The 13,126-nt window shown below is 37.2% G+C and overlaps 1 protein-coding gene across 2 annotated transcripts in view; it reads right to left on the bottom strand.

The window, feature by feature from the left end:
- MAP4K3 (mitogen-activated protein kinase kinase kinase kinase 3) overlaps positions 1-13,126 on the bottom strand; it is a 257,922-nt gene that overhangs the window by 60,144 nt on the left and 184,652 nt on the right. The window contains exons 13-15 of one of the 2 annotated variants that reach the window (XM_006882333.1): positions 8,524-8,602; positions 4,112-4,170; positions 2,342-2,404 (exon numbers count right to left, since the gene is read on the bottom strand). In XM_006882333.1, coding sequence (XP_006882395.1) covers positions 2,342-2,404; positions 4,112-4,170; positions 8,524-8,602 — 201 coding nt within the window. The remainder of the gene's footprint in view (positions 1-2,341; positions 2,405-4,111; positions 4,171-8,523; positions 8,603-13,126) is intronic. The other variant, XM_006882334.1, reaches the window with a different exon arrangement.

Below are 13,126 nucleotides of genomic sequence, written 5' to 3'. Positions count from 1 at the left end.
ATGGTCTTTTCACTTCCTATGCATCTGAAAGTTGTGCGATGAAAAAGGAAGACCAAAGAATCTATGCCTTTGAACTGTAATGTTAGAGAAAAGTATTGAACATGCTACAGATTACCAAACAATTCTACCTTGAAGGAAGTACAACCAGGATACTCTTTATAGGTAAGGACTGTGAAATGACTTTTCACATACTTTGGGTATGTTGTCAGGAAGGCTCAGTTCTGGGAAAAAGACATCATACTGGGAAAGGCAGAGGGTCAGCAAAAGAGAAGACCCTCAATGAGATGGACTGATCCAATGACTACAACAAGCTCCGGGATGGAGAAGCTCACGAGGATTGGAACAGGACAGGCCAAGGTTCTGAGCTCATGTTCATGGGTCACTAAAAGTTGTAGTCAACTTGATGGCACCTAACAACCACTAGGTCAAAGAACACATCCCTTTTTTTCTGTGATGGTGTACCTAGACTCTCCTGTTCACCTACTTTCTTGCCTCCAATGTTGGTTCTATCTCTGATTACTTAACACAGGCATCACTCTACTAATTTGTTTTCTGCCCCTTTTCTTCAGGTCTAACTATGGAGAACACATGCAATGGTTTCATCTCCCCTCTATTTTATGACAAATCTACCTCTTCTGAGCTAATTCCACACTTCTAGCAGTATGACAGTTTGATAATTTCAGCATTATATGATATCTCTCAAAACTGTGGTCTGTGCCTCTGTTAATTTACATATTAACCCTTTCTACGAAGATGGCGCCGAAAGCGAAGAAGGAAGCCCCTGCCCCTCCCAAAACTGAAGCCAAAGCAAAGGCATTGAAGGCCAAGAAGGCAGTCCTGAAGGGTGTCCACAGCCAAAAAAAAAAAGAAGATCCGCACGTCACCCACGTTCCGGCAGCCTAAGACGCTGAGACTCCGACGGCAGCCCAAATACCCCCGGAAGAGCGCTCCCAGGAGAAACAAGCTTGACCACTATGCCATCATCAAATTTCCCCTGACCACTGAGTCAGCTATGAAGAAAATAGAAGATAACAACACACTTGTGTTCATTGTGGGTGTCAAGGCCAATAAGCACCAAATTAAACAAGCTGTAAAGAAGCTCTATGACATTGATGTGGCCAAGGTCGACACTTTGATTAGGCCTGATGGAGAGAAGAAGGCCTATGTTCGACTTGCTCCTGATTATGATGCTTTGGATGTTGCCAACAAAATTGGGATCATCTAAACTGAGTCCAGTGGGCCAGTTTTAAATGTAATAAATTTTTCTCACCATAAAAAAAAAAAAAATTACACATTAACTTCTGTAAGGGGGAGTTTCTTATTCTTTTTGTGAAGAATCTATAGTGGTTGCTATGCACTACTGAGAGGAGTTTTAAATTCTCTCAGAAGCCAGGTGAGCACATTGCCTCAGAAGCTCCTCTCCTCCTATGATTTCCTCAGTACCAATTACATGTTAGCCTCTCCTCATTAACAGAGATTTACATATTTATATTCCCTTACATATTTTGTGCCATGGCTAAGAGTTTGTATGTATCAATAATTTTTACCCATCAAGGCTTCAGCTTCCTTAAAGAATAAATTTGTCTTTAATATCTTTTGTTTTCTAAAAATGTTACAAGCTATAATTAAGAATTCACATAAAGATGTGTTTTAAGTCAAGCAAAATTTAGTATGGGCTGTTTTAAAGACATAAACAAAGGAAAGCATAGGAAAATTCCACTTAGAAAGCACAAAAGTAGAATGTGGGAGTAAACATGGGGGCAACTAAGGGTTGTGGCTTGCTACAACAGAAGTGAAAAGTACTATTTACTACATATCAGAGTCAATTTCTAACTTTTAACATGATCTTAGTATTTACTCCTGGAATGCTTCAAAATTCAATTTTTGACCTGAAAAATACAAAGTGGGAAAAATGAAATAGTCTGAGAGAGATTTTATTGTTGACTAAAGGGTAAATTACTTTTAAAAATTATTTATGAGATCGTTAGTTTGTTGAAACAAGCCACATTATTAAAATGGAACATTCTTAAAAGGATATAAAATTTTTTAAAAACCCCATCAAACTCTCACATTTGAGTGAAAGAATAGTCATGTTTTTCATTAAAAGGAGAAAAACATTTATTTATTTCTACAGCACTATCATGTATATGAGAATGAATATTTATCTTGTTATGAAAAAAAAACACATCCAACCTTGCCAATATTTAATACATGGAAGCTTGCAAACAGCAGCAACTTATAAAATAATGCTTAAAGCAGTTAAATTGGACAAAATGCTTTATCTTTAAAAAAAATAAGACTAAAATAATGTTGACAAAGAAAATCAGAAGATGAGAAATACCAGATTAGATCTTGCAGTGTAGTATATTTCTTCTGAACTGTCCAAAAAGCCACCACTGTCGGGCTGTTCAGCAGACAGAGATCAAGAAACCCAAGTTATTCACGCTTAGACTAAAAGCCACATTCACAGAGGGAAACTGTCACAAGTGGAGTAAGTCCTGCCAACATAATCTTATCAAAGCAAATACAAATTATATTAAGCAGTTTCTTAAAAAGCAACATTACAACATCACTGCTCTGTAATTTAAATTAGTAGAGAACTTAAATACATGCAATGCCAACTTAAAAAAAACCAAACTATCTTAAAAGATAAAATAGTATTTATAAACCTCATGAATGTCAATCTTAAGTATTCTAATATGATCATTTTAAGAATTTTCCTTTAATCTTTCCTCGCTATTGGATGGTAAATGGAATTAGAACAACATTATAAAATAAAAGCCCAAGATTCTTTGCTTCTCTTTACTTTAAACTAGCATAGTTTTTATATTCTATAGAGTCAGAAATGACCTATAGCTAATCCTCTGATGGGTTTTCAGAGACAGTTAATTGCATGGGAGGAGACTGCCCATCCTTCTCCCTCAGAGAAGCTGGTGGGCTCGAACTACGTGCCTTTGGGATTGCAGGGCAGCATCTTGCCACTAGACCACCAGAGCTCCCTAGTGTAGTGGGTTAAATAAGTATTAAATTTAATTTTTTAAAAGTTCCTACTTAAATCTTTACTACTTATCAGTAGTAGCAGTCTTCTCATTAGGAAATACAAAAAGAACAAAATGAAAATCTGGAGCTCTGACAAAGTTAATTTTATTCTATTCAGTATTTGTTTTTTTAATATTTAGAATAGTAACATCTCAAATATTTGGAGCACTTTGCTGCCAATACTGTATCTAACATATTAACATTTAGCTAGAAAACAATGTATGAAATAACAAAATAACCAGGAATATAAAGCTTAATCTTAATCTTAATTAAATCTTAATCTACCATTCAGCCTCTGCTGATTTTTAACATTCCAGGCAGATTTGAAAAGGCCAGTTCACACATTAAGTGTTGGGCTGCTAGCCCAAGGATTGATGGTGTGAACACACCATAGGAAAAATAAGGGTGGTCTCCTCTCATTAAGATTTACAGCCTTGTAGATCTGATGGTGGGGACCCCGAGTGAGAATCTACTTGACAGTCACAGAGCTTTTGCTTCATGTGGGGTGGGGGTTTGGTGACATAAATGCTAAATCTTGAGCTGCTAACTGCAAGAGTGAAAGATCAAAACCCTCCCCACCCCCCTGTCATTCCATGGAAGAAAGACTAGGCAGTCTGTTTTCATTAGATCGACAGCCTCATGAGCCTGCAGAAGCAATGCCACGTGTTAGAACAAAGTGGACAGCAGTGGGGGTGGTTTTCTTGGCTTTAGGTAAACTTTATTCTACCTCAATGTTTTAAAAATGGAAAAGATTCTTTTAATAGTACATGATTCTAGTGTCAAAACTTGACATATATCTAGTTAGCAATTAACACAAAGTTCCAAAAAAAAAGGAAAAAAAGTTAAAGAATCTTATCAAAAGGTGGCAAAACTATTAAGTTTGCTAAAATTATTTTGAAAATTATACAGTCCAGCAACACAGATTTATTTATATTCAATTTTAGAATTACTTACCTTTTTGCTTCCTCTATATACTTTTGAAACTACTAATAACTAGAACTTACAGTCTACAATGATGTCATAGGACAAATGAAAATGTTTCTTTTCAACAATTCAAGACTACACTACTTACAAGTTCATGATGTGGTTCTGTCTCTTTCCTTAAGGGGGCATCAAATTTTACTTGACCAACTGAAAAAGAAAAGTTGGGGTCAGCTTTTATAGTTTTCTTACACTCTCACTGCTGTCAGAAGTTTCTCCATGGCAAAATACATATAATTATTATCTATCATACAGCAGCTGATAACAAAAAATTTAAATGTAACAAAATTGGTTAGCTGGAAAGAGCCCAAGAAAGTGTAAAGTCTGTTAACCAATCAATCCAGTAAGGACTTTTCCATAGTGAAAATTAGTATGATTAGCAAAATTATGTAAATGTTAACCATCAAGATGTAATGTGTTATGAGAAGGAGAATCGATGCCTTTGAGCTGTGGTGCTGGAGAAGTGTTGAATATACCGTGGACTGCTAGGAGAACAAACAGGTTTGTACTGGAGAGGGTGAAATCAGGCTGCTCCTTGGAGTCAAGGATTCTGAAGCTTCGTCTGGCATACTTTAGGCATGTTGCAAGGAGGGACTGGTCCTTGGAGAGGGACATCATGTTTGGGAGAGTGGAGGGACAGTGCAGGAGAGAAAGACCCTTGATGAGGTGGATCGATTCGGTGATTGGGGTGGTGGGAATGAGTGTGTTTGAGATGGTGAGGTTGGCACAGGATAGAATGGCATTTAAGGCTCTTGTATACAGGGTCGCTAAGTCGCAAGCGACTCGATGGAACATAACAACAACAACAACAACAGGTATAAAATAGGGATACTCTTAACTTAGTGTGTAAGTAAGTCAGGAGTATACAGAAAATTATTGTGGAAGACAGAGATCCTCCAATGATTTCTCATACAGTATCAGAATAGGTCTGTGTGATCAATACCATTTTCATGGTATCATTCTTGTACTGGACTTGAATTCTCTCCCTTATGACTTGCTCTGGAAGATGCTGCATTTGAGCTGTCATGTTGCAAGGAATGGAGACCTCCAGCTACAACCTGTGAGCCTGGAAACAAGCGCTCTCCCTTCCTATGACCATAGTGCTGGCCGACATCTAACCTACAACCTCATGATAGACCCTTAACCAGAACTATTAACTAACCCTTACAACCTGTGTGAGACAGATGTTTATCAAAGTCAAGAAGTTTTAGGGTGGTACTGTGTTACATAGCCACTGATTTATTACCGCTACAGGCAAGTATAAACTAGCTAGAGCAGACAGAAATTAACTGTACTAAATTCTTCTTTTGCTATTTGAATGTACCTAATGTAGTACTACCTTTAATGGCTCATCATTATAACTTGTCTTTATAATTAGGGTAAAGAATTCAAGAGCACTGAGTCAAAAGCAGAAGAACAAATATAAAAAAGAAAAATAAAGTCACAAACAGGTTAAAGTTCCCTGACTGAGAGTTCAACCAAAATATTAAGTAATTATCAATGGAGGTAGGGCAGTGACATGACAAAGCATACTTTTCAAATTGTTTTTCTTTTAATGTAGTACTATATATAATTTATTCTGAAATGTTAATGCCAATTAAAAGAGATCAAAAGATGTGAATATTTAGCAAGAAAATATATAAGTAAAAATAAGATTATGAAATACAATCCTTTAAGATCTCCACTGTATGTGAGTGTTTATAACTGTTATGCTCTAGTGTGGTGTAGACTGATTTTTCAAAATGGCTTTCCCAGCCCAAAAGCTTTGACTTTTGCCCCATGGCCCAGAGTGTTTATGCTAATGATGTAAACGAACTGAACAGCATGTTTTTGATGGGAACATGAAAATAAGGTGTGTATGGCTAATGATAGGATTTAGTCAGTGTTGTCATCCTACCAGGTTTACATTGAGCAGATTCAGTGGCAGAAAACAGTACATTATCAACAAGAATCCAAGACTTTTGCACATGCCCATTTAGACCAGAAATTTCCATGCAATTCAGTCTGGACCTAGACAAGAGCAGCAGCAGTGGAGAATCAGAGAATCAGGTAAGGCAGAACTGACCAGAAACTGCCAGCCCAAAGAGCAGGGAGCAGAGCCCGAGTCAGGGTCCTTTGCCAAGCTTGTTGGGGTGTGTGCGTGGGCACACACATACAGAAACACTCAATCCCTCACTCCTTCTCTCTCTTTTCTCTCTCCGTAACTGGTAGGACTAATAGAACTTTTCATTACTGACCTAAAGCCATGAGGGTGAAAGCCAAAGGGCCTGTGAACATGATTGAGAAGCTATGGTGAATGAAGAAGTGTATCCTGTTTCCAACTTACATTTTAGAATCTGTTTACTTCCCCAGTAAAACTTATAATTCTTAGTATGATCTTGGAGTTCTGGGTAGCCACTGCAACAGATTTTTGGATCCAACAGCAGAGCAACAAAAGCTTTGAGGGAAAGCCAATGCTAGAACTGAAAGAAGTAGGTGTGAGAATAGGGGGGTCTTGTCTGCTGTCGTAATTTAATTTTGGGCTTTGGATGAGGAATTTTTCCCCTTGCAGAGTTAGTGGAGGTCAGACTCTGCCTCCTTTATTCTCTTCACATCCAGCTTTCAAAATCTGGCCCTTAACGATAACAGGATCTTTAAGAAATGGGTTTCTCCTGTTTAAAAATAACAAAACAATAATTCTCATAAAATAATATTTAGTAAGGTATTAAAATGTGTGTGTGTATCACCTTGATAAAGGCCTACAAAATAGCTCTCAGCTGCACTTATTTTGAAATGGCAAAATGCAACGTGCCACACAGTGACACGAGGCTGATTTTTTTACATCTGTCTGCTGGTGCTTCTCCCACTAGAATATGTAACCAACTACCGACTGCAGGAGTACAGGGATGCTGTCTCACTAATTTTAGTAATCAGCATGGAACCTTACTTATAGTTGGTATTGAATCTCCTTTTATTCTACTCGGAAAATGCCTTCTCAGAAGGGGGGACTCTAGCAAAGTTCCTACATAGATTCACTCTCCACACCTCATACTAGCTGTACTCCTTTGTTTTCTTCAAATTCCCTCAAGTTTTAACAAGCTTCTAGCGACATTTTCAACAATTTTTATTTAATCACTCCAGGCTGCAAGGCTTTCGATGACACTTGAAAACGTTAAAAACCATCTCTATATGTGTATTTGTCAAATGGCCCTTACCTTTTTTTTCCCTTACCACATTCTTGATGGTATCTCAATGTATGCACCATACAATATTTTAGTATTTGGAAGAAAAATCCCAAATTCTTTGAGAAAGCGCCACCATTATAACTTTCTAATCTTCCATTAGTAAGTATATTTAGAACTGATTTTATTACAGCAAACAAGTAGAGCAAAGTGAAATAATACACACTTTACAGAACACACACAAGTCAGGATAAAACCAAAAGTCAGACTACTCTCAGAGCCACTGTTTAACGGTGACCCCTCTACGTCAGAGCAGACCTGAGTAGGCAGCAGCTGTTTTTGGAGTCAGGTCTAACCTGAGGTTAGCAGTTGAGAACATTAACTGCATCACCAAAGGACTGACACTCAGGGTAGAAGTATACAATATGTTCACAGTCTGAGAGCTACTGTAGTATTATTCAACCATTTCCTTACAGGCACACTGACAGAACTAAAGTGACTGAGTGATGAGGTTCCTTATTTCCCTACAGCAAGAATACCACCAACGTTTTCATTGTTCTGTCAGCTTTAATGGGCAAATGCATTCTCCAGAAAACACCCAGACACAAAGGTACAGAGGAGAAAGAAGGCACAGCAGAATAAACAAGTTACAAAACACAATCAAAAGTAGTGACAAAAGTAAATGGCTTCCTATCTGCGTAAGTGACTCTTCAACTTTTAAACGATTTACATTTTAGGGAGCTCTGTGGCCTAATGGTAAGAAGTTGTGCTGAAATCTCGAAGGCACAGAGCCCAAATATACCAGCTGCTCTGTGGAGAAAGATGGACAAACTTCTCCCATTACTTCCCCTGGAAACCCGCCAGAGGGTCAACAATGCATAGGTAACAACAACAACAACAACAAAAACTTACATTTAAAAAAAACTATTGAAAATTACAAAGAATTCTTGCTTATGTGGGTAAGACCTATCGACATTTAACATATTTTATATTCAAGCTAAGAACAATTTTAAATACTAATTCTTTAAACACATATTTTTATTTCTTTGACAAGAAAGACACGGCTCTGTATTTTTGCAAATCTCATTAATGCCTAGTTCACTACAAAACAGTTGGATAATTACATATGCTTTTGCATTCTATCAGTAACATGTGAAATTACAGACTCTCTAACTCCAACAGAAATGTGAAAATAGAAAATTTATCGCCTTACACTTTACCCTCAGAAGTGCTTAGTAGGAAACAGTATTTGGAAGAAAATAAAGCAAAAAGAACCATAAATAATAACTTGAAATCTTCTTTGTTAATATTCAATTATAACCTGTATGCAGTATGTACTTACAATTTATCTCTGACCGTGTTTTTTCTTCTCTAACATTTCTACTTGTTGAGTGAATTCTATGGGGCACAGCAACAAGAGGCTAGGAAAAAAAGAAAATCAACAATAAGACATCTGATCATCAAAACAATTTTATCTACAAAATTATCCCCCAAATGTAACATTTACACTTCATCTTAAAGTGAAAATACAAGAACTTTGCAAAAACAAAAAATAACCAAGCCAAACCAATGTGTTTTCAAACACATGCCCCCTCACCCCAGCAAAACCCTCAATGATGCACAAAAGCTGCAACAATGAGACCTAGTACCAATGATCATAGAGCTGGCTGAGGATGGGCAATCTCTCCTTGTGTTATACAGAAGGTAAGAAGTAACCATGAGCTGAAGCTGACTTGATGGTAACTAACAAATAACATAAACTTGTAGACTTCTAAGGGAGCTCTGGTGGCCTAGTGGTAAAGCGTTCTGCTGCCAGCCTGAAGGCACATGATTACAACTCACCACCTGCTCTTGTGTGATATATAGCCTCTGAAAAGCTGCTGGGAGGTCAGCTAGGTTGGTTTCAACTCATATGTAACAGCATCTAATAACATCAACAAATAATACTACTCAAGACAGTTTACCTTGATGTGTGTAAACTTTTGTCAAAACATGAGCTGAAATTACAGGATGTAGACTATCAAAATATGGTTATGTTTAAAAACAGGTTTTTTTAAACAAGTCTTTGTTGTTTTTTTCCGTCTCAGTGTCTCTCTGCATAGATTTCCTGCAAGAGCAGGGAAACACATGAGTGTTCAATTATTTTCTCTTAATGTGTAAAGAAGATTCACACCTCAAGAGTGTTTATAAAATTTAAATTTCTGACGTGACCAAAACCAAAATAATGCGAAACTTAGGACCTCTACAAGTATTCAATATGAACTGTCACGAGTTCCAGTATCAGAAGGAAATAAATGAGCTGAAAAATGTAACTTAAGGAAATGTTTTGAAAAAGAAACCTACAGCATGTCAAGAACTAATACTTTAATCAGAGGTTTTAGAAATGACTATCCAGAAGCCTATTTGATCCTATAGTTCAGAGGTGAATTACAGGCTTAATGTTTCTTTGACTTGTATTAATTCTCAATTCAGACAGTTTAAAATTAATGTTGTTGTGTATAGTAGAATCGGAATTTATCCATAGCTGACCCTCCGGCAGGTTTTCACAGGCTTAGAAATGAATACTTTCCCAAAAATTACACTCGAAATCATTCCTCTTATGTTTGAGAAAGAGGAAAGCCACTTGTTTTCATGAAATGAAAGGTGCTCATCTTGGAAGTTCAGCAGGAACCTGCACAGCAGGGGCAATCTACTACAATGCCAAACAAGTCATTTTCTGACAGAAGATTTCTCTCAACTCCTCTAAAAGGGTATTACTTTTATTAGAACTTCAAGACAGACTCTGAAAATCTGCTAATTTGCTTTTCTAAAAGGACTTCAATGGTCTGCAGCATGCTGTGCTGTGGTTCCAGCCCATCGCCGCAAAACTGCTCCAAGGGCGAAGACCGGGCAGCTCCTCAAGTTAGACTGAACAGCCCTGGACACTTGGTGGAGGGCTTGCTGTGAACCTGAACTCGCTTGACAGTAGTGAGGTCAGTGGAAAAGGATATCTTTTGGTAGCATTTAAAGTGGCATGTAGATAGATACAGTCTCAAAAGGAAAAGATTAAGTTTTAATATCTAACCATGATTTCCTCCCATCTACAAATGTACTGCATACCAGCAATGAAGACCGTCTAAGAAGAGTTTAACATTACAATAATGTTATTGAGAGAGATTCTGAGGAAGTAATAACTATTTAATAAAGAGTAAAAAAAAGTCACTCACAATGAAACAAAGTTCCTAAATTTTTTTATTTAAAGATTCTTAACAAGCCTTTGTTATTGTTATTATGTGTCATCAAGTATCACTAGTGATCCTATGAACAACAGATATGAACTATGCCCTAGTCTATGCCATCTTCATTATTATTTTAAATTTTTTTCATCCTCATTATTTCTGACATACCCAAGCCCACTGTAGCAGTCACTGTGTCAAACTTTAAGAATAAAGACATTATCATGTCTATCTCAAAAAACCAAAACCATTTTTAATAAACCATTTAATGAGTTATAATTTAGACATTCTAGGATTAATGTAAGAAGCCCTGATGTCAAACAGGTTAAAAACTTGATAGCTAACTGAAGGACTAGAAGTCTGAACTCACTGCTCGAAAAGAAGAAAGATGTTAACAGCTTGTGCCTGTAAAAACTGTTAACTTGAAAAGACACAGGGAAATTTCTACTAAACTTTCTTTTGACTTCTATCAATGCAGGCTGTTACATAAGAAAGAGACACCAAACCTGAATGCATTGAGAAACTGTGGTACATTCACAAAATGGAATACCATTCAGCACACAGTAACAATGATGTCGAAAAATACTACATAACTTGGAGTGTGTTATACTGAGTGAACTGTCTAATAAAGCCAAATACAATGTAAGATCATTACTGTAAAAAAGAGAAAAATTACTAGTAACACGTGCATGGGAGTCTACGGGTGGGAAGGAGTGGGAGCAGAGGGGCGAGGATGGGTATGGAGGAAATCACAGAGCTGCACAATTCAGTGAGGGGTAAAGGATATTAGAAAGATCTGGTAGGGACCAGAAAACACAGGGTAATGGTGGGCAGAGTCCAATGGTGATTCATTTTATAAAACACAATGTATGGGAATGACTGTGTGAAACAATGCAACAAAGAAAAGTGGGAAACACACACACAATTATCTCTATTCTGTAAAAATTATTGTCATAATGAAAATCTTGACATTTATTCAAATGTTCAAATTAAACTGCAGCATAATACAGTATTTTGAGTTGGACCAAAGTAAATAATTATAGTTAAAAAAAAAGAAATGAACAATTTCTAAGAAAGTATGAGAAAAAATTTTGTTTGAGAAAAAACAAATGAATGCCACCAGCTTCTATTAAATCAAAGACATACACCATGAAAACTGAGATGAAGACTAAATGCTTGGTACACACTACCAAGTTCTTATGAGCTAGAACATACTCAACAGCCTTTATGGTAAATATTATCAAACAGTCACATTTTAATAGTTGCTCTACAATGAGAGCTACGTGATGCTGCAGTTTATATGGAACAAAGGGGAGAAAAACAGGCAGTATGTTTATATTAGCTAACCATAAGCCATTGGTTCTCAATCACTGGTTTTTCTTAAGCTTCTGAGAGGATGGATGGCAAATAAAGATGAAAGAAGAATAATTAATGCCTTTAAACTGAGGTGCTGGAGTCTTCCTCTAATCCTAATACCACATTCCTCCTCATAAATACCATCCTTCCAAATGATCTGTTCTGGATATAGATTGAAAAAGGTGTAGTGACAGGACACAACCCTAACACACCCCTTTTCTGATTTTGAACCATGCAGTGTTTCCTTGCTCTGTTCTGAGAACTGCTTCCTGGTCCAAATATAGGTTTCACATGAGCATAATAAAGTGTTCAAGGATTCCCATTCTTCTGAGAGTTGGCCAAAATTTGTTGTGATCCACAAAGTCAAATGCCTTTGCATAATTAATGAAACAGAGATAGACATTCCTCTAGTATTCTTTGCTTTGACATTTGCAATAATGTCTCTAGCGCCATGAGCTCTTCTAAATCCAACTTGTAGTTCTCTGTCAAGTACTGTTCCAGTGTTTTGTTTTTTTAATCATCTTTAGCAAGATTTTGCTTGATAATCTGCATACTGTCAGATGGGTTTTTTTTGGAATAGGAATAAATATGGATCTTTCAGTCAGTTGGCCAGGTCGTTTTCCTCCAGATTCCTTTGCACAACTTCGTGAGCACATCCATGGAAGCAGCTGTTTGCTGAAATTAACATAATTGGTTTTCCATCCGTTCCTGGGGTCTTAATTTTTGCCAAATCCTTCAGAGTGGCTTGTACTTCCTTCTTCATAACCATTGGCTCTTGATCATATGTTGTTTCTTGAAATTTTTCTGTGTCAGTCAATTCTTTTTGGTACATTGACTCTGTGTACTTTTTAAAGTCTTCTTTTAATGCTTCCTGGATTATTTAGCAATCTGTCCACAGAATTCCTAAGTTTTGTAACTAGAGAATTGAATTTCTTTTTAGTTCCTATAACTTAAGAAATGCTGAGCATGTTCAGCAACACCCTCCCCCCGCCTTTTTTTTTTTACAAATTTAGAACCATTCAAATAAAAAAAGGAGCTCTGGGAGAGTGGAGTATTCTCCCACAGGTAATTCATCCCCTCATTACTGAGAGGCTAGAGTTTCTGCTGTGCATCTAGACTATTTCAGAAAAGCGCAAGTTATCTAACTGAACATCAACTGTCATCATTTTATCAAACCTAAGATATCTCAAATTAGCCCCGAGCAAATACGCTGACTTATCCGCTCCTGGACAATCAATCCCAGAACCCCCACTTTCCTCACTAGTGACAGGACCTGCACCATCTGCCCACCCCTACCTCTCAACAAAGTGCCAGGGGCAATGGGCACGTGGAGGACCCTGTTAAGACTGCTCATCATTCAGAGATTTCACCGCA

The sequence above is a fragment of the Elephantulus edwardii genome, unplaced genomic scaffold (genome assembly GCF_000299155.1).
Source record: "Elephantulus edwardii isolate Elephantulus edwardi_28Jun2011 unplaced genomic scaffold, EleEdw1.0 scaffold00019, whole genome shotgun sequence".
NCBI classification, from domain to species: domain Eukaryota; kingdom Metazoa; phylum Chordata; class Mammalia; order Macroscelidea; family Macroscelididae; genus Elephantulus; species Elephantulus edwardii.
The sequence above is the reverse complement of the archived record's forward strand: the minus strand, read 5'-3'. Positions and strand labels throughout refer to the sequence as shown.